This window comes from Magnolia sinica, chromosome 3 (assembly GCF_029962835.1).
Source record: "Magnolia sinica isolate HGM2019 chromosome 3, MsV1, whole genome shotgun sequence".
NCBI classification, from domain to species: domain Eukaryota; kingdom Viridiplantae; phylum Streptophyta; class Magnoliopsida; order Magnoliales; family Magnoliaceae; genus Magnolia; species Magnolia sinica.
This window is the reverse complement of record NC_080575.1, coordinates 97,171,703-97,194,804: the sequence shown is the minus strand read 5'-3', so window position 1 is coordinate 97,194,804 and position 23,102 is coordinate 97,171,703. Positions and strand designations below refer to the sequence as shown.

The 23,102-nt window shown below is 37.5% G+C and overlaps 1 protein-coding gene across 4 annotated transcripts in view; it reads right to left on the bottom strand.

Annotated features, from left to right (window-relative positions):
- The window catches only part of LOC131240342 (uncharacterized), an 80,873-nt gene that overhangs the window by 4,462 nt on the left and 53,309 nt on the right, over positions 1-23,102 (bottom strand). For all 4 annotated transcript variants that reach the window (XM_058238489.1, XM_058238490.1, XM_058238491.1 and 1 more), the window contains 2 exons: positions 13,901-14,013; positions 9,322-9,682 (listed from right to left, as the gene is read on the bottom strand). In XM_058238489.1, the coding sequence (XP_058094472.1) occupies positions 9,322-9,682; positions 13,901-14,013 (474 nt within the window). The remainder of the gene's footprint in view (positions 1-9,321; positions 9,683-13,900; positions 14,014-23,102) is intronic.

Here is a 23,102-nt window from a genome sequence, read left to right as displayed (position 1 = left end):
TTTCTTCATGGTGACCTTACTGAAGAGGTGTATATGGATCTTCCGCCTGGTTTTCAGCTTAAGGGGGAGACAGGGAAAGTGTGTAAGTTGAAGGCCCTCTATGGCCTTAAGCAATCTCCAAGAGCGTGGTTTGCACTATGGTTCTCTCGTTTGGATTCAAGCGATGTCAGTCAGATCACACTGTGTTTATTTATACTCGGCAAAAGAGTCACACCTTCATACTCGTGAATTTAGTGAACATAACAAGCAGATGTTGGGCAATGAGTTTGAATTTATTGAACATACCAAGGAGGTGTGCATTACCCGTGTCAATGTACTTAGATGATGGGTACGGGTCGGGTCTCTAGCGGTTGAAGACCTTACACATGTGTTCGTGACATGTGTAAGTTGCTTGGAAGAGATATTTGGACCGTTGGATTGCGAGGATGGTGTGATCAGACCACCGGATCGTCGCAACCCACCTTCATTGCGCTATCATGGGACCCATCGGGCATCTTAGGTTTGAGTTTATTTTATGCACATTTTATTTATTTGAGTTTTGAGACAGTGCGTGTACAATTTTTTGTGCGAATTTCTTTTTTAGTAGGGGTATTTTGGTCATTTAATGTAATTCCAAATTCATAAGGGTGTCTTGCCCCTAACCTCAAATGTAATGTTATGTTATGTTTATGAAAAAGAGAGCTTTTGCTTCTTCAAGCCCGGACAATTCCGACTTCGACTTCCAATGATTGGAAGAGGGTGTGAGGCCCAAGGAAGTGATTTCACATCTTCTCCTCTCTCATTCTTTCTTTTCTTAAGGTATTCTGATAAGGACATCACTACACGTACACCTTTGCATGCGTATCAGCGGAGGCGGGCCGCACCGATTTTCCTATGGCTAGGCGAGTATCCCTAATCGTGTTAAAGACCATATGTGCATGTGCGAGCATCTGAAAGACCCCGCATTGGGAAGATGTACATGGGCTGCTTTATGGAGTGATCTAGACCGTTGGATCGGAGGGACATGACGATCGGGCCGTCGGATCACATGATCGAGTCATTGATCGTGTATCATCTCCACTAATTTTTCTCAGCTTTTATCAGTTTATAGGATTTAGTTTTATTTATGTTATGTTTGGACGCTATTATGAGTGTTTGTAATTGATTTTAGTTAGGCTAGGGTTATTTTCGTCAAAATTCACAAAACAGGGTGTTTATTGTAATTTTTGAACTTTCTTGAAGCTATAAAAGAGGGTGGGCGTGTGACCCTCTCCCTCATTGGATTTTGTGATTTAAAAGAGAGAGAGAGAGAGAGAGAGAGAGAGAGGATCTTGTTTTCTTCTTCCATCTTCATGCGATTTGAAGATACTTCCATGCGATTTGAAAGGGAAATTGGTGCGAGGCTAATCTTCATCAATAGAGGTGCAATGTCTCCATCTATCCCCACACCATCTTCTCTCTTCTCCTACATCAAGGTATTTTCTTCGAATTCTTCAATTCTCTCATTCTAAGCCTTCATCCTTTCATAAACCCATCTTTCATTTACATATCCACAATCCCAAACCCTAATTGACCTAACCGGTCTATCTCACGCCACATATGTGACTCTACAGCCACATGTTTGAATCCTTTGGGTTGGCCGTACTGCCACGCCTTGCCCCTTTTGGCTTTCCATCATCCTTATATCAAAACTCCATTCTTCCATTCCTAAAACCCTAACCCTAAACCTAAAATTTATAATTTCCTACTTTCCCAAATTACCCAAACTCTAATTTTTACCCTAGGTTGTATTAGGTCTTCTACTTTGAAATAGATTATATCCTATGCTAATTAAATATCCCTGCATCCATTAGATCCTAGTTTCGTTTTATTTAATGATCTTGTGTGATGATGTTGGTAACTTAGGCTAGGATCATGCATGATGTTCTTTTGGTTTTCATGGGATTCGTGATGATTATAGTAATGCTCTTGTTTTTTTGTTAATTGTCTTAATTCTGTTACTTGATCTCACGTGTTATTTGGTTCATGCTTCGGTTCTACGTCATATTCTCTTATTTAAACCTTCTTTTTTCTTTTTTTCTTTTTCTTTCTAAATTCTCTAGATTTAGAAGCCGATCCCTTTTCTTTTCAATCGAAATCATTGGATCTTGAAAGATCTTGATCCCCACATATACTTATTTTGATTTTCTTCAAATCCCATCACCCAAGGCCCTAGATTTGAATGATAATCGAAGTGCCCATTTTTCTAAATTTTCTAGATTTTCTAATTCAGAAACGTCCTAGTTCCTGGATTAGAAAATCCACTTGGATCGTCAGACGTACCCATTGCAAGACGAAAGTCCTATCTTTCGCTAAATCCGACTAAATTCATATTTTAAGGTTCAATACAACGTGTTTGTGATTGATAGCCGTAATCATTGCTGAATTTTCCTTAGTTCCTCCTTGTTTCATGATGTACAATGCTGATTTTTTATTGTTAATGTTTGCATAAATCTGCCCCTTTTAAATTCCGCATTCATTTAGGGTTGGATTAGGCCATCCTACAGCAACATTCCATCTAAACATTTAAGTCTTAAGTTGAACAAGGTTAGACTACTAGAAGTTAAACAAATGGCAATTACAAATGCATGATGTTAGGATTTAGAAGTACCTAATGGCAATTACCGCACTCAACTTTTCAACTTTTACAAATGGGATTATTCCATGGATACAAACACTTGATATGGTGGCTAACATCGTGGATGGTTCCCTTACTAAAAAAACCCATAGGCTAGAAAAAGCTAACCCTTCAATTAGCATTATCGAAAAAACAATAGATAGTTAAGAAAGAAAATAAAGGAACAATCCATATTCAACCAAGAAATGCCATATATTCACTAGTAAAGATCTTCCCATTATAGGAAGTGAGAGGTGGTATATCTATGTATTTTGGGTGTGTGCATGTACATAGTGTTGAGATCTCCTGAAGAGTATGTATATGTTTTTTTATTAGCAATAGAATAAAAGGTGTTAGGTTATGGTTGCCCTAACACACGAGTGGACTTTCTCCCAAATCTTCTTTCTCTACTCTCTCTCTCATCCTAAATCCAATAAAATCAACTTGATATCAGAGCAAAACCTTCCACGTTGATTGTAGCTATAGAAGACTGCTAACGTCAGTAGTTGTACATATTGTACAAACTATTTTTGATCGGGAAGAACATAGTTTAATAAAGCTTGGTTTTACAAGATTTATGGTGATTTTTGTGAATTTTTTGGGTCTCATTTGAGGTATGTTTGGACTGTTTTTCACATTCAGCATAAAACCCCAAATCTCTATTTTTCTGTGATTTCTTTCAAATCAGTAGAGGTTTCTTGAGGATTTCTTCACATGGTAGTTCGGATCAATTGTATTTGGGTATCCATGGAGGTATTTATGATCAGGGGGAGGTTTTTGATGTGTTATTGTCCAACTATGCCTTTTTTGGGTCATGGGGGCCTTGGCCGTACACCAGAAGTTTCAATGTATATCTGGTGTGTAAGGTATCTATGTGCAATGTTCGAAGTATCGGTATCGCTATAAGTTTCACCAGCCAGGGATACGGAAACAATATCAAAATAATCGATAACTAAAAATGCGGGAAAACGTTGGGGAAACATGGGAAAACATAGGAATTTTTCAGTGAAAATTCAGGAAATGCTAAAATACATATAATTGCATATTTAGAATAAAACATTGCAAAAAGAATATGCGTGCATGATAAGTTTCCATTTAATAGGGGCTTAAAAGCATGTGTTGTCGTAAGCAATATTTGAAATATCGATATTACATTACATATCGCATCCTTGGGATACAAATATGTATCAGTTATCGCACGGGATATATCATTTGTATCGGATAATTTATCGTACTTTTTGGGAAACATGGGGAAACATTGGGGAAATGGTTGAATTTTTAAATGAAACTTCAAGGATTGCTAAAAAAGACCTTAATAGACACTTTTAAATCATAACATCTCAAAAAAGAAGTGCACGTAATAAGTTTCAATTGTATAGGGTCCTAAGCTATGAGTTGTCTGATTGAACTAATGCATTTATATTCAAATTGAATGCATAACATTTAGAGTGTATGTGATGATCTTTTCATCAAACACTCCTAAATACTTCGAAATTAGTCTCAATTGACAGCTAGTTGAGGGGAATTTTCGAGAAAAAAATTAATATTTTAATAAAATATATTAATTTTTAATTAAAATTGATTTTTATTTTCCCAAAATTGACAAGGACTTAACAAATTAGTAGATCAACCCTTATATGTGCTTGATTTCATGTTTGGAGTGCAACATTGCAAGCAATTTAGGAGAAGTTGGGGAAATTTCAAATTTCCCCCAATGTTCCCCAAATCGGACCACCTACACTCAAATTTTGAAATTAGAGTGTATGTGATGATCATTTCATCAAATACTCCTAAATACTTTGAAATTAGTCTCAATTGACAGCTGGTTTAGGGAAATTTTCGAAAAAAATTGGAGAACATAAAGAACCAATGGATATCGAAATCAAAGTTCCAACTCCATGATTTTTCATGCAAAACATGAAGCAATGGATTTGTAACAATTTGACACCGAATATGATTTCTACAAAAAAAAAAAAAGGGATCGAAAATTGAAAATGCTCACTGGATCGAACATGTGGAATATATCGGCACTACCTGTGTGTTTCGTATCGCATGGGTGGAACATAGGATATATCATGGGATATATCGGCCGATATGGTCGATATTAAACATTGATCATAAGAAACCAATCCAACCATCCCATCTATCGATCCAATCATCCATCTAACCATCCAAACATCTGTCGATATTTCAAAATATTGACAACACATGATATTTAGCCGACAAATTGTTGGTAACTAGAAAGGAAATGAAAGATTGTGGTCTCAATATCGCCCATGTTGAGATAATGAGAATATCGTGATATGATCGATATTATCGTCAACAATTTGAACACTGCATACAACCATGTGCCCATTTAAAAAAAAAAAAACAGGAAAATTTTTTATTAAACAAAATTTTGGCCATACGATGACGATGTTATTGAATATCGTCGATACTCCGACGATACAAGCGACAACTGGAATTTGCACAATCGGAAATATTGGCGATATCGATACATTGATGATACAAGCGACACCAAGAATTTACACAGTTGAAAATATTATTGATACATGGCAATACTTGGCAATACATCGCTGACACTTGGAATTTACAAAGTCGAAAACATTAGCGATACATAAGCGATATCAATACATTAACGATATTTAGTGATACATCACCGATACATGGAATTTCTTAGACTACCAGTGTTATCAGTATCATCGAGCTGGAGACAAAAATAATATCGAGGATATTTCGATAATATTAAAGATACAACAAACAATGCATGTGTGAGAAGTTTTTATGCTCGATTCCAATTTGTTTATGATCTTGTTTGTTGGATTTCATCTCTAAAGTTGTTTCTGGTCCCCAGCCCATCATTTGTAACACAGTTTGGTGGAAATATGTGGCTACGCTAATCTTTTGTGTCTAATTTTGACTTTTTTATTGCTTGGGTTTCGTATTTGTGGACCCTTATGGAGGATAAAATTTCTTCTGGATCATGTGTGAGTACTTCGGAATCACATTCCTTGTTGATTACAACAGTAAAATTGAATGGTAATAATTATTTGCAATGGACTCGGTTAGTGAAGCTATTTTTAAGAGGTAGAGACAAACTTAACTACATATTGGATGAAGCCATGGTCTGCCGTAACGGGGTTATGAAGGTCGTTACGTAAAAGTAACAATGGCAACCATTAGGTTACACATTATGGGGTTGTAACGGCCATTGTGGAAAAAATGACTCGTAACCACTGCTATGGATCCCATAACGACCCATTACAGGGTAGATACAGGTTTTTCAAGGGTTTTTTCAATATATATATATATATATATAAAAGACGACATAACAACCAGTATTGTAAAGGTAACAGTGGTGGCTGTTACGACCATCATTACCATTACGGAATACCTTGGATAAAGCTTTGGACCCTACAAAAGGGAATTTTAAGACTTGGACTAAGGAAAATTACCTAGTCATGGCTTAGCTACTTAATGATATGGATCCCTTTGTGAGTAACTCTGTCATGTTTCTGACTTTTGCCAAAAGTATATGGGACACTCTTCATGACATGTATTCTGAAACTCAGAATATATACAGTTTTTAAGTTGATCTCAGATATTAGCAAGTTTCAACAAGATTCAAGATCCCTGAAGGATTACTTTTCTGCTCTTCAGGGTATATGGGATCAGTTAGATTTCTATCATCCTCTCTATACAAAGGATTATGATCTTATATGGAAGCAACATGAAGAGACTCAGATCATGCAATTCCTTTCTGGTTGTAACTTTGAGGATCGCAATGTTCAATAGCAGATTATAGTCATGGATCCCATTCCTCCTCTGACTACGGTTTACGCTGTGTCAGAGGGTCACTACCTCATCCTCGTCTACTTTTGTATCATCTAATTGATCTGCATATGCAATAGGAGACTGGCCCTCCTATAACCCTAAATTTAGAGCTCTGGGATTCGGTACACAAGGACATTGATGTGATTTTGAAGATAGTAATCAAGGCAGGGGTTGTGATATTGAGCGTGGTGGACATCATAGTCGAGGCTGAGGTGGATGTGGATGTGGTTGTTACGAACCACGACATCTGTACACATTCTGGGAATACAAATCATTTTATTGATCGATGCTGGGATTTTATTGGTTGTCCATCTTGGACAAGTGCATCTTTGGCTAGTCGTGCCGCCATTGGTTCTGAGAAGATTTCACAGCCAACTTCTGGGGTGCCCCAAGAGAAGTCACCCTCAGGCGATTCTATTCTTGTCTCGTGGGGCCTAGGATGCCTTGATGTGACTTCATGTTCGTGATATTTCTAATATTTCCAGAGCAACTGTAATGCAGTTACGTACTGCTCTCCATGTGTCTTCTTCTTCTCAGGTCATGGACTCTGGAACCACCTCTCATATGATTGGTAAGCCTCATATGTTCAACTCTTATCTTCCTTCTAGCCAATCACACTTTGTCATTGTTGTTGATGGAAACCAAACTCCTATGTCTGGAACTAATTCCATCAATCTCTCTCCTACCATGCATTTGTCATTAGTCCTACATGTTTCCCAGCTTTCCACTTAATCTTTTATCTATCATCTCTCTTATAATATAAAATCCTTACATTGTTCAGTAACTTTTTTCCCTTCTCAATATGTGTTTCAGGACATCCAGATGAAGCAGATGATTGGTGGGGTCCATGAACATAGAAGGATTTATTTCTTCAATGATGCACCCGTAATAGCATCTAGTGCTTTGTCTTTAAATAGGGTGTCTTCGAATAGATGGCATTATTGCTTAAGACATCCATCTTTGTCTACATTAAAGCTTATGTTTCCTTTAAATTTTGCAATTAAATCTTTATGGTATGAGACTTGTGAGTTTTTCAAACATCACCAAGCTGTGTTTCTTTCTAGTTCATCTAAGAAGAAATCCAAACCATACGAATTAGTTAATTCTAATGTTTGCGGTCCCACTCTTGTTACCTCTCTTTGGATATAAATATTTTGTTGCCTTTATTGATGATTGTTCACGAATGACATGGGTTTATCTTCTCAAATCTAAACATGAAGTGTTTGATATATTCAATATTTTTTTATAACGAAGTTATCATCCAATTTCAATGTCTTATTAAAATTCTACATTTTGATAATAGGGTGAAGTATATGTCGAATGCTTCCTTATCTTTTTTTGTAGGGCCATGGTGTCTTATCCCGTACTTCATGTTCATGAAGCCCTCAACAAAACGGTGTTGTTGAGTGGAAGAACCATCATCTTCTTGAGGCCACACGTGCTCTTTTGCTTGGTATGAATCTTCCTAAACGCTTTTGGAATGATACCTTGCTTACCGTTGTTTTCTATTAAAAGCATACCATCTCAAATATTGTTAAACATGTCCTCATTTAGTTTATCATCTGCATGCTAATCTTTACCCTTAGCCTATACTTGTGCATCACTGATGGACTGCATTCTTAAACAAGTCCTCGTTGGCTTGCGATTAAAAATGCATTTAAGAATGCATTTAAAATATTTGTCTAATAGATTATTCATAGCTAGTTGATTGATTTTGCTAACTACCTAACTAAATAAGGCCTGCTTATTGATGGGTCTGCTGTTGGACTTGGGCTCAATGGGCCTGTGCTTGGCCCATGGATCGTGGACCCACATTGACTTGCATTGTTTTTGGTGCATGGGATGAGATCCGCAAGGAGTCCACATCTTCACAAACATGTCCATTTCACTGAGCTCCTCTTCGAGATGATGCTCAGATTGTTACACCTTTTGTGCGGGTCGGAACTTACTCGACAAGGAATTTCACTACCTTAGAACCGTTATAGTTACGGTCGTCGTTCACCGAGACGAGGAGGATTTTCGAGCAGGACATGGAACTTCCATCACTATTGATTCGGTAGGTCATTTGTTGATTCCTCCCCGATTGAAAATAAAAATGAGCGTCTAGCTACTTCAACTGGCAAGGGGCATTCGATTCGAATATTTCCTACTGGTTGGGGACACATCAGGGACAGGTGGAAGCAGAGGCAACTTCAGGATCACTAAACCAAGGGACCTAGTTGTACAACCCACATAGATATCATAGGCATGCATGTTGATGCTATTGAACAAAGCCACATGGAAATATGATTTTTCCCATAACATTTTCTTACTTTTGGTTCCACTCATTATCTAAACTCTAAAGTCATCATCATCATCATAGCCTTATCTCAATTAATTAGGGGTCGGCTACATGAATTTTGTTATGCCATTCCACTGGTTGATTGTAACCAACCTATGTAATAGACTATTAAATAGTGCTTGATTGTAATCAACCTATGTAATATTCTGTTACATTGTGCCTTCTGGGTGTTTTTGCTCTCATTGTTAGTCCCAAGCCTAGATGAAGGAGAAGGGTTGCGTTAAGTAGGCAGCTGGTCTAGAATTTATGCCGTAACTTCCATCATGAATCCACAAGAAATTACATTATCTAAAATGATCTAATAATATTTTAATATAGTCATATCATGAGTCAACATATCATTTGCTATGAGTGTTGGACACCAATGCCCATAGCCATGTTCATGTCCAAGTTACATGTTACTTACTATCTTTGTTGATAAAGTAGCAAAATCGAAGATATTCAGAAGCAAAGCCAGATGCAGAAAAACCAACTGAACTCCACAAAGCTGCTCTATAAGATTAGATCTCACCTTCAAACTTGAAATCTTCAATTTCTCTGGTGTTGATTGCAAGGGTCCAGCGTGTAGATACTTTAGTATCAATGGAAACTTGGGTCATCCTTACATCCATCTTCAAATCACGTTTTACTTGGAGTATGGGAATGTCCAATTCACTCCACCCATGTTCGCTATCAGCAGAACTGTAGCAACCATAGTTGACGGTAAACGTGACAAGATCAAGAATCTTCTCCTTACCACAAACAAATCCTTCATCTTTCAAGCTCTCCACTTCCTTTGTCAGTTTTCCAGGAGTCGAGGAAAATAAAGAAACATAAGAAACTGGGTTCTGTACTTCGCCATATATTCCTGTTGTCTCCACAACATGCACGACCTGAGAAAATGATATTTGCAACAATTCAGTAAAAGGCTAAGCTGGTGTGGGAAAATGCATTGGCCGTTGCAAGCACGTGTGCAAGATCCTGGCTGCTTAACAGGGTGAGCCGCACTGTGTATGTGCCATAGTCCAAAAATCAGGGGAGGGATGTATGTCTACATTCAACTTACATCCATAGCCCACCTCAAGAACAGACAGGCATTATCTTCAGTTCAAAGCACATGCACAGTGGGGTCCACCAGATGAATGGCCCAGATTTCTTAAACATTCCATGTTCACATGTGGAGACTGCACGATTCAGAATCTTACTCCTGCAAGTAGCTATAATAGGGCTTCTGTTTTCGATTTACTCTGAAATCCCACATACCAAAAAATGAAAAGGCAACAAGAAATAATTGAAAAACATATAAACACGATCTGTTCAAGCCAATTGTAAGCAATCACAGACTACCAAAAGGACAGGAAAGTCAAAACTCTAAATGATTTCTCATAAATAAAAATAATAAAAAATAATAAATTAATAAAAAGAGTGAAGTTCTAAATTAAATAATGACTTACATTCATATCTTAAGGAGATATCAGCATACCTCCATAAAAGAGTACAATACTAGCATTAGTGTTTTCAATGTGATGCAGAACTAATGCATGAACCAAATAACATGTGAGATCAAGTAGCTGAATTAAGATATTTAACACCAAAAAAAAAAAAATCACTATAATCATCACAAATATCATGAAAATCAAAAGAACATCATACATAATCCTATCCTAAGCTACCAACATTGTAACACAAGATCATTAAATAAAAAGAAACTAGGATCTAATGGATGTAGGGACATCCAATTAGCATAGGGTATAGTCTATTTCAAAATAGAAAACCTAATACAACCTAGGGTGAAAATTAGGGTTTAGGTAATTAGGGAAAGTAGGAAAATTAGAAATTTTAGGTTTAGGGTTAGGGTTTCAGGGATGGAAGAAATGGAATTTGATATGGCCATGTGTGGACACGCACGTGCACAAGCACGCGTCCGTACGAGCAGCCACGTGTGGGCCCCCTATTTGGGGTTTTCCCTCCAAAACTCCCTAAACCCTAAATCCTTTGAATCCCTAAAAACCCCATTTCTAAATCTCCATCCGTGAATACAAAACCCTAATGAAAATCTGAATTTTTTCGAAAAACTTTCCCCAAACCAGAATTTTGCATGCATCATTGTCTATCCACATGGTTGTTGCACTACCCACACTAGATTAGAAGTCCCTACTTCTAAGCAATGTTTTAAATATCGATGATATTGACCGATATATCCCACGATATATCTTGTATCCCACCTGTGCGATACGAAATGTACAAGTAGTGGGATATATCCCACATGTTCGATTCGGTGAGTATTTTTTAATTTTCGATCCTTTTTTTTTTCTTCTGTAAACATGTTAAATCAGTGTTAAATTGTTATAAATCCATGATTTTTTTTTCCCCATTTTGCATGAAAAACCATGGATTGGGAGCTTCAATTTCGAGATTTGGAGGAGAATGACTGAGTTGCGGAAAATTGAAAAAAAGAAAAATATCCCAACTTCTTGCAAATTGGTTGCAATCTTTATGTCCAAACACAAAATTAAACATGCACGTAACATGATCTAGTGATTCTTGTTTTGCTTTTGAATGTATTGCCTGCGTTTCCACACGTCTTCTTACATTTATAAATTATATAAATAAACTTTGAATATACTTGCATCAATTCAATTAAACAGTGCATAGATTAGGACCCCATACAAAGAAAACCTACTATGTGTCCTTTTTTCTTCTTTTTTTTTGCAATATCTTGATTTATAAGTGTGCATTGATGTCTTTTTAAAAAAATCACTGAAGTTTCATTGAAAAATTCGACCATTTCCAATGTTTCCCCACGTTTCCAACAACAACAATACATTACGCGATACAACTGACATATCCCATGCGATAACCGATACGTATCCATATCCCAAGAGTGCAATATGTAACATGATACCGATATTTCGAACATTGCTTCTAAGTGGGACACTCTTGAATTATATATATTTCCGTGCACCACGTATATGATAACCTAAGACCTTCGTGTTATAAATCTGAATTTTTGAATCTATTATGTGGCTATGTTTGATTTTACAAGTTGATTGTAGAAATTAATGTGTAAATTGATCTCTCATCTTGCATCCTAGAGTAGTTTGCATTATCCTCCATCATAATAGTTGCATCTTTTGTGGTCTATGTGATTGGACCCACTTGGCTTGGAAGTATAAGTGTTTTTTCCTTCTTAGTTTAAATTAGTAAATTGTTTTTAGTAGGCAAGAATTTTTAAGCGGTCCTATTCACCCTCCCTCCCCCCTCTAGGACTTAGCCATAATTCTAAGCTCCACGAAGCTTCCATATGCGTCGTGGTAGACAATCCACGCAATTTCCGTCTTCCCACTAAAAGATAAAGAGAAAATTAGATGGTCCGATCATATATAATAAAGACCAAAGATGGCTCAGTAAGGAGTAGAACATCAATTAAGGTTGAAGGGCTTGAAAGGAGAATGAGGAAGGTCTAAAAGAATTTGGACCAATGTAGTGAGACAAGTTATGACGGATTGTTCAAGGTAGGGCATTAGATAAGAATTATTAGCGATATTAGGATCTGTACTGCTGACCACGAAAAGCTGGGACAAAGCCATACCATGGCAGTGGTGGCGATAATTGTCTCCCCACTAACTAGATTTAGAGGTCAAGAGAGTTGAAAACCTAGACTTCTACCCACCCCCTAAAATACTAAGCATTTGAATATACACAGGAAAATAAATACATCATAGAAAGACCAGAACTTGTTTAAGGACAGGTAAACAACAGAAACTCCATTACTTGAGCATAACTTAACCAGCACGCCTTCTCACATCCCAAGCATGTTCCGTTTCACAAGAATCACGTGGTGCTTAATCATTTGATCAAGCATTCTTCAAGGAATGTGACAAAAATAAATAAAAATAAGAAATAAAACTGCTGCAGTGGGATCAATGGTCGAATTATCTCTGATATTATCGAAATATCTCCGATATTATCTTTATCTCCAGCTCAGCGATACCGATAACACTGGTAGTGATACTAATAACGGTGGTAGTATCGAAAATTCCAGGTATTAGCAAATGTATTGCCATCATATCAATATTGCCAATGTAATTGCCAATATTTTTAACTATGTAAATTATAGGCGTCACTTGTATTGCCAATGCATAAATATCGCCAATGTATTACCAATATTTTCGACCATGTAAATTCTAGGTAATGCTTGTATCATAAATGTATTGACAATATTTCAATAATATCAACAACGTATTGATATTATCAAATTTTTGTTTATTATAAAAAAATATATATATTTCAATTTTTTTTTTCATTGGCACATGGTTGTATGTAGTGTTCAATTTGTCATTGATAATATTGATAATATCTCGATATTATCGATATCACAACATGTGTGATATTGAGACCACAATCTTTCGTTTCCTTTCCAATTGTTGATGATTTTTTGGTGAAATATTATGTGTTGTTGATATTTTGCAATATCGATGGATATTTGGATGGAAGGTTTGATGGTTAAATAGGCCAGATGAGATGGTTGGACTGATTTCTTTTAACAACACATGCTTTTAAGGCCCCATCAAATGGAAACTTGTTATGTATGTATTCTTTTTCCAATTTTTTAATTTCTAAATATGCAAATATATACATTTTAACATCTTCTTAAGTTTTGCTGAAAATTCCACCGTTTTTCTCATGTTTCCCCACATCTCCGGTTATTAGCGATATTATCGACGATATAGATATTATTTCCGTATCCCTAGCTAGCGAAACTTGTAGCGATATCGATACCTCGAACACTAAGTGGGATAGGTATCAGCTTATGCCCAAGGAATAAAGAAATATTTGCTTTTCTTGAACTCATGACCACATTAAATTGCACAATCCCACAGTCTTCCCTCTTGCCCCAGCGAGAAACCAAGGCAAATTTTATCTACTTCTTCCTTCTACCATTGTTGATGTTGCATTCATCTCAAAGCGAGCACTTTAAAAATTATTCTTAAGGTATGAAGCACTACATAACACATTAGATAACTGAAAAGAGGATAAGGGAAGAAGATTCATCCACAAAAACAAGCATGAAAGAAAAGAAAAAGATCTGAAGTGCCAAAGTAACTTACATTTATAGCTCGGGCGACATCGTTTGTAAATGGAGGGACGATGCCAGCGAATACTACCATTAGAGTGAGACCAAACACAGCACAAGTTGCAAGAATAACTGATTCTTTTGCTCCTGTGCACCGAGTGAACACCACAACTCACAAATAAAAAACCCAACCAATAACTAAGGGCATCTACTTGACAAATAAAATGTATGTAACAAGGAACATCAACTTCTTGAAATCTGCACGTGGCATCTAATTTACAAATAAAATGTATGTAACAAGGATATCGACTTCTCCGCATGTCAGATGCCCATCTTGGACCTATCTTGGACAATCGTCGATGCAGCTAATTAGGAATTTAGGAGGAATTTTTATTTTTTTTTCCTTCTGTTTCTAATAATATTGTGTCATCACTCATCATCATCTAATCCTTCTCCGAACTAATTGGGATCAACTATTAGTAATATCATCTACTGATTGTATATTCTGTGTGTTTGTATTTATCTAAAGATGCTTTTATGTCTTATAGCTAAACAAACTAGATTTAGAAAGCTATGGTAATGATGATGATGGCTAAGTGACAACCTGAGGAAAAGAATGATGATCTGATGCAAGCCCACGGCCCAACATAGAGTCCAGCATATGCTGATTTGAGGCCTAAATATCAAGAGTTGCATTTTACTACTAATGAGAGATATGGGGGGATATAATGGATGATATGGGGCTGATTTAAAGATGTGATCGAAGATTTCAAGGATTATTTCCTAGATCTTCTTTTACAATTATTAGGCTTTTACCATCTTAGGTAGATTAGATTGATTGAAATCAATCTTTTAGTTGTAGGGATCCTCATTAAAGATTCATTTAGGGTCTATAAAAGGAAGGGTCATGTAGGAGGTAAGCATTCCAAAATTTTCTAAGCGTGAATTTTTCTTGTATAATAAGAAGTTTGATACCAATAAAGTTATTTCTTCCTCTCTACTCCATTATTCTTGTGGAGGTACTGATGTCCTTTTTTTTAGCAATTCAGGTGTTGAGATCTCATTGACTCGATAACTAGGTTACACAATTTTGGTATTAAAGTGGGTATCTTTATTGATTTTCAACACTATGTCATCTCCTAATGATGTCGAAGGGGGTGACACAAGAAGAGTTTGCGCAAGCAACTCAATTGATCAACGCACTCATAGAGGAAGTAAATCAACTCATGCATTCGATAGGCAATCTCACTAATCAAGTGGGAGAGCTCCGGCATAGAGGGAATCTGGAGATCTAAGTTTAAACGCAGACATGAAGAGAAAAGGTCCCACCAAGTTCCTAACAAAAAACGAGTGGCCCCGGTCTGTGAAGACGCCAATGTTGAATTCTTCGATTGTTGGAATGTGATAGAGAGCCCGGAATTAAGGTACAAATACCAGAATTCCATGGTCGGTTGCATGTTGACAACTTCATCAATTGGCTAAGCAAGGTGGAAAATGTGTTTGAGTATAAAGAAATCGTGGACAACTAGAAAGTTAGTTAGTAGCCATAAATTGTTCAGCTCACACGTTAACATGGTGGAACAATCTCCAAGTTGAACAAATCCATCAAGGTAAGGACATGGTGTGTTGTAACAGTCATTGCGTAACGGTAATGATGGAAACCGTTACACGTTACAAGGTTATAACAGTCATTATAGAAAAAATTAGTTGTAATCAGTGTTCGTGTTGTCGACGATTTGTCGATATTATCGCCAATAATATCGATGTCGCTGCAATGGCGACACCAAAACCCCAAGTTTTCGTTTCTCTACAGAATATCGACGAAATTTTCGATATCATCGATAAAAATGGGTTCTCGCCGAAAATATCGGCGTGGTGTGGCTGAAATAAAGGGGGGGAAAAAAACCTTCAATTTCACGATTTTCGTACCTGATCGGCTCGGAAGAACAAAATCCCTTTGGCCTTGATGGACGGCCATGGTAGGTAAGAAAAACCTATAAAATTTCCCCTTTTTTCCCGATTGGAATATCAATGTCGCAATTTCGGCGAAAAATATGAAATTTTGCCGAATTTCCCCTTGATTTGGGTCTGATTTAGAGTTTTGAAACCCTCAGCCAAAAACCCCTCAGCGAGAAATCCTCTCGCTCTGATATTTTTGTGTTTTTTAAAAATAAAAATAAAAATTCGAGCCTTGGAAGTAGAAGTGGTTGCATACCGAGTAACTCATACGTCTTATCGTACTGAGTAAACTCTCTGGGCCCACCATGAATGTATGTTGTTTATCCATGTCGTCCATCCAATTTTCTAGCTCATTCTAAGGGTTAATCCCAAAATTGAAATATATAAAAAGCTCAAGTGAACTACACCATAGGAAGCAGTGGGAATAATGATTTCCACCATTGAAACCTTCCTAGGGCCCAAAGTAATGTTTATTTGTCATCAAACTTGTTCATAAGTTCACACAGAGATGGATGAAGGTAAAACACAAAAAATCAGCTTGATTTAAAGCTTTTGTGGCCCCTAAGAAATCATCAACGGTATATATTCACTTCTCACAATTTCCTATGGTGTGGTCCACTTGATCTTTGGGTATGCTTCAATTTTGGGATGAATCCCTAAAATTATCTAGTAAAATGGCTGGACAAAGTGGATAAAATACATAAATCACAGTGGGCCCCACAGAGTTTACTCAGTAGGCTTAGTGTACCGCGTCACGCAGTCCGCTTCCCGACCAAGTCGCGCGCGTGTGCAACTTTTTTCAAAAGCTCAGTGCTCTGTGGGGCCCACTGTAATTTTTTTTTGCTATCCAACCTCTTGATCAAGTCACTTAGACCTGGATGAAGCGAAAACACAATTATCAAATTGATCGAAAACATTCATGGCCCCTAATAAGTTTTTAATGGTGAGATTCAATCACTACTCTTTCCTTTGGTGTGGTCACTTGAGATTTTTATCTACCTCATTTTTGGGACCATGTACTAAAATGATATGGTTAAACAGATGAATGGGGTGGATTTATCAAAAGGATGATAGCGGGCCCCACAACATATGTACTAGTGTGGTAAGAGTGGAACACCGAAGGAAGCTGATTGCCTACTGACGCTTGTTAGCACGTAAATACTAGACAGTGCTCTCTGGGACCCACGATGATTTCTGTACTTTATCCCAGTTGTTCATTCATTTTTTCAAGTCATTTTATGCAATGAGCCAAAAAATTAGGCACATCCAAATCTCATGTGGAGCACACCATAAGAATCAGTGGTGATTGAATGCCCGCCATTAAAAACTTCTTTGGGGTCACAACAGTTTTGGATGAAGCTGATATTTGTTTTTTCCTTTCATCCACGAATTTACAACCAATCAATAGGATGGATGGCAAATAAAAATTACAGTGGCCCCTAGGAAGTTAAAAATGGTGAGCATTCAATCACCACTATTTCTTGTGGTGTGGTCCACTTGAGATGTGGATCTATCTTATTTTTGGGCCCAAGAGATAAAATGATCAATAAAAATAGATGGGTGGCATGGATAAAACACATATCATGATGGGCCCAGGGAGCATTGACCAATAGCCACCTCTGTACTGGCAACGTCAATAAGCAATCTGCATCCCCCCACGAATTGCCAAAGGGAAGCGGATTGGGTACAGCCCTAGCAACACCTAACTGTGGGGCCCACCATGATGTATGATTTTTATCCACGCTGTCCATCCATTTTGAAAAATCATTGTATGTGATGAGCCCAAAAATGGGATAGATTGAATGCCCACGTGAACCACACGACAGGAAATGGTGGGGACCGACTGCCTAGTGCTGAAAACCTCTCGGGGGCCACAAGAGTTTTGGATCAAGCTCATGTGTATGTTTTTCTCACGGTGTGGTCCACTTGAGATTTGGATCTACTTCATTATTGGGCCGTGCGCTCAAATGAGTTGGCAAAAAGGATGGACCGTGTAGATATACAACGCATACATTGAGTTGGGCCCATGGTCAGGGTCCCACCCACATCCCTATCCTTGGAGAACTTGCTAGGGTCCACTGTATTGTTTTGTTAACCCTCCAAACCGTCAATAAGGTGTCATAGACTTGGAGGAACGTGTATATATATAAACAAACAAATGTCAGTTTGAACCAAAACTCATGTGGCCCGCCATAAGTTTTCAATGGTCAATCACCACTATTTCCTTATGGTATGGTCCACATAAGATTGGGATCAACTTCATGTGTGGAATTGTGCATTAAAATGATCCAGAAAAATAGATGGACGGACATGGATGTACAACACATTAAAATGGGCTCCATTAAATGAAAACTTATTATGTAATGTATTCTTTTTGCAATTTTTTTATTCCTAAATATGCGAATGTGTATTTAGGAATGTCCTGGAGTTTCACTGAAAAATTCCACTATTTTCTCCATGTTTCCCCCACGTTTTCCTGCATTTCTAGTTATCAGCGATATTATCGGCGATAACGATATTATATCTTAATCTCCGACCAGCGAAACTTGTAGCGATACCGACAACTCGAACACTGGTTGTAATGGCCCCGTAACAGCCATTATGGTCCTCGTGACAGCCAATAATAGTCAATGTTTCCATATTGGTATTGAAGGATGTATCAAACCCTTGGGATACAGAAACATATCGGGTATTAAATGGGAAATATTGGATGTGTTGCTTAATATTTCGTTGTAATTGGGAAACATTGAGAAACATTGGGAAAATTGGTCAAAATTTTCAATAAAACTTCAAGGGATGTTAAAAAATTCAATACACAGAAATAAACGATCAAAAAAACCAAGTGCACATAATAAGTTTCCTTTGTATAAGGTCCCAAACTATGCATTGTCTGACGAAAGTGATACAAATATATTCAAAATCAATTCATATCATTTATAAATCTAAAAAGAGACGTATGAAAACCCAAGTAATTTCCCCCATTTTTTCAAAATCCCCAAATCGAGGGTTGAAATCCATGACTAAGCATGCAAAACCATGGATTTCCATCTTATTTCTATTGATTCCAAGTGATTTACACAAAAACGAATAGAAAAAAAAAAAAAAAAAACTCAACATTTAAAAATTGGGCCCTTCCAACTGTCTAGTCTAGATTTCTGCAATAATAATAATAATAAAAATCTAGTTTCTCTCGCAAATAACCAAAGGACTTGGTCAAATTCACCTAAGGGATTAGAAGTGGAAGAATTAAGGAAAAACATGAATTTATAGACTTTTAAAAAAATTTTGAGAAAAATGGGAAGAGGGGTCAATATCGCTATTGGTATCGATAACATCAATGATACATTTAAATATATTTTCAATACTACCTTATTTATGTCAATGATATTTTGAAAATATTACATTGTATTGACGGTATTGTCAATACAATGCGATATATCGTGATACTATCATCAATGCGCTAAAATGGATGTATTTTAGTGGTGTTTTGTATCATTGTACTCCGATATTGATAATATCAGCCAATACATCAGCCAATATTGTTGATGCCACAAACATTAGTAATAGTCTATTATAGGGCCAATACAGGTTTTCTTCAGGAAAAAAAAAATGTCCATAATGGTTGTTACAGCCCGTATCGTAATAATAACGGTGGTAGACATTACGGCCACCTTTACCATTATAGAATACCTCGGTAAATTCTTGGAAAAATATGAAAAAGAAGTCAAAAAGAAAGTTCATACATACGACTTACAGTCGTGACCTCTATCAAAGATGTCATAATCTACATTAAAAGAATAAATCGGTAAACAAATACACCAAGGAGTTCCATTCATTAACATCACAAACAAGGTTTCACGAGTATGAAGGCCAAAAGATTTCAAGATATCTTTATGGTCTTAACCCAAACATCATAAATGAATTGGATTTCAAAAATGTTTTTAAGATGTCTGACGCATATACACTTGCATCCAAAGCCAATGAGATAACCAATTGGGGCCTTAGGAGATGATTTGGTGCCCCCATGAGAATTGCCATTAACAATGGGGCAACATGCTAACTTCCCATGTAAGGCAACTAGAGGATCTCCCATAAGTTGAGGGACAATGGGCCAACATCCAACAATGAAGCCAAACCCCAACCCAGGAAAAGGTGGTTTTGGACTAGGGCCTAGTACGCCCAAAATGGGGCAAAACAACACTATTTCATGTGCTTTAAGTGTAGCTAATCGGACCATCATTCTTTTAACTATCCTAAACATCATTTCACAATTAAAGTAAATTTGACTGAAGAAGGAGAATATGTTGAAGACACTCCTGACCATATTTAAATAAAAGCTGAAGATAACACAGAATATGAAGAACATGCATTTGAGGATAGGAGCATGCTGGGAAAAATGTAGCAAATGTGTATGGTGAAAGAGGCAAATCATTGGTTATCCAACGGATACACCTCGAGGGATTAATGATGGGTGATGATTGTGATAGCATCTTCCATACCACTTGCACTTCTAGAGGGAAGATATGTATGATCTTGGTAAGATGGAAAGAGCAACAAGAACATTGTCTCACAAGAAATGGTGAAAAAATTAAAACTCAAAGAACATAAGTACCCACACCAGTACCAGATTCATTAATTTAGGAAAGAAGTTTTTGTTAACTCTTTAAGTGCTTAGTTTCATTCTCTATTGGATCTAAGTACAAGGATGAGGCATGGCGTGACATGGTCTCCATGGATAAATGCCACATTTTGTTAGGGAGACAGGTTGCGGGACCAAGAAATAGTGCATTTAACGAGAGGTAACACTTATTCCTTCATCAAGAATGGTGTTAATATCACATTGCGCCCAATGAAACGTCTTCCAAAGCCTAAAACCAATAAAGAGGAGGACCTGAAATAATTTAATGCAGACAAAATTGAAGAAGAAACTAAAGCGACCAGCGTCATTTATGTATTGGTTATAAAGAAGCAAAAAAATCAGATGTTTTGCCTCGTGTCCAGAAGCTCCTTTATGAATATCAAGACTTGGTCCCCGGAGAACTCTTGAGTGGACTTCTTCCTATGAGAAACATTCAACATCATATTGACTTGGCACTAGGTTCGAATATACCAAATCTTGTGCATTACCGAATGGGTTCACCCAAACAAGCCTAACTCCTACCGATTGAATGATCCAACATAAAGAAGTTCAAAAGAAGAGAAAGAAGGAAGAAGTTGAACAAGTGTTGAAATGAAGATAACCGACACTCGACAAGGCCAATACTAGTACTTAGTGAAATGGAAGAACAAGCCCTACTCTAAATGCACATGGATCATGGACAACAAATTGAAAAGATTGGATCTGAAACTCTACTACCTACATGAAGCGTCCAACTCACCTAGGTCGAGTTCTTTCCAACTAAGGAAATAATGTAGGCCCAGGGCCCAGCATATGCTGATTTTGGATTGTTTATTTATAGATTTTGGGCATAAATACAAAGAAGAGCTACAATTTACTATTTCTGAGAGATATAAAGGGATATAATGGATGATATGACACTGATTTAAAGATGTGATTGAAGATTTTGAGGATTATTTCCTAGATTTTCTCTTACTATCACTAAGCTTTTACCATCTTAGGTAGATTAGATTGATTTGAAATCAATCTCTTAGTTGGGAAGATCCTCATTAAAGATTCATTTAGGGTCTATAAAATCTTGAAAGTGTAAATTTTTCTTAAGTATTGTAAGAAGACGTTTGATATTGGCAAAGTCATTTCTCCCTCTCTACTCCATTATTCATGTGGGTGTACTCTTGTCCATTTCTTTGCGATTCTAATGTCGACATCTCATCGACTCAATAACCAGGTTGCACTATGATGATCGGTAATGTTTACATTATGTGCTTTTAGGATGCAGAATATGTTGACCATTTGTTTATCATTGTGAGACCACCATGAAAATCTAGAGAGATTTTCCTGAATATTTTCGGTATGCATAGGGTGATATGTAGCTTGGTTGGGTATCTTATTAGTGCTTGGAATCGGGTTAATGTTAGCAAAGAAAAAAGATCCTTTGGCGTCGTTCCTTCTTGGCCACATTGTAGTCGCATGGAGAGAGGAATAACCAAACTTTTAACAACAAATCCAAGTTAACATGAGAAAATTTCTCTCAGGGCTATGGAAAGAATCATCTCCTCCACCAAGGGGGCTCAACTAATACAATAAGGAGTAATGGGGACATCTCGCGCACACGCACGCCCCCCTTACGCATATACGCAAGGAGGAGGGCCCCACCTTCGATCTCGATCGATGACGACATCCATGGAGGGCCTCTTAATTAGAGGGTTGTGTTTTGGTTCCTTGGGGTGGACCCGATCATCATGTGGATCCCATCATTGGATCTCATGATCGTGGCCCACTACCCTAGGTGATCTAGTACATTGGGTTTTGCTTATTATTGTTATTAGGAATATCATGGACGGTTTAGATTGCTTTGATTAGTTGTTATTTTTTATTACTTCGTATCCAAGTAATAGGGTGCGCACATGGCGTGAGTTTTGGGGTATAGGATTTTATTATAAATAGGCACCCCTTGTAGTCTTTTTTCTCAGATTTTTGCATTTTTCTGCTCCTCTCCAAGTTGTGAAAATCCAATTGGGTGCGAAACCCTCCCTTCTTTGAAGGGCTAACTACCATGGTGCAAAGCCACACTCATCCCGGTTCACCCCCACCTTCTACCATTCATATTCCTCCTCTCCTAAAATCATTTCACCTGCAAATCCATCATTATTTTGCAGTCGTTCCTTATCTACAACAGATTTCTGGAATCTAGCCCTGCAGGAGGGTTAAAACTTCGGCGGAGCACCACGCATGGACCATACCGAAACTTGGGGGGTTTGTAGTCCAACCCTAGCTAACCAGCCCCAAGGAAGGGGTTTTTGGGTTCGTGAGCCCCAGGTACGTGCAGACAGCCCTCAACGCACGTGCATCTGGCGTGGCCTGCTGTTCACACGCACAAGCGGGCTTCAGGTTCACTCTCTCCTCTCTTTCACTCCTCTCTTACCTGATTTCCCTAGCCCTAACCCTAAATTGTCTTAAACTCCCAATTTCTTTGCCCTTTTTCCAACCCTAGGGTTTCCCGAATTAAAACTGGTGAATCCCTTAGATTGGGGAAAATATTCATGTGCATGTGTGGCTGAATCTATTCTCCTTTGAGCATTGTTTGGTCTATAACTTTAAATGATCCAGCCCTAGCATGTGTAGGCCTGGACCCACATAGATTCCCCTTGTTGAGTGC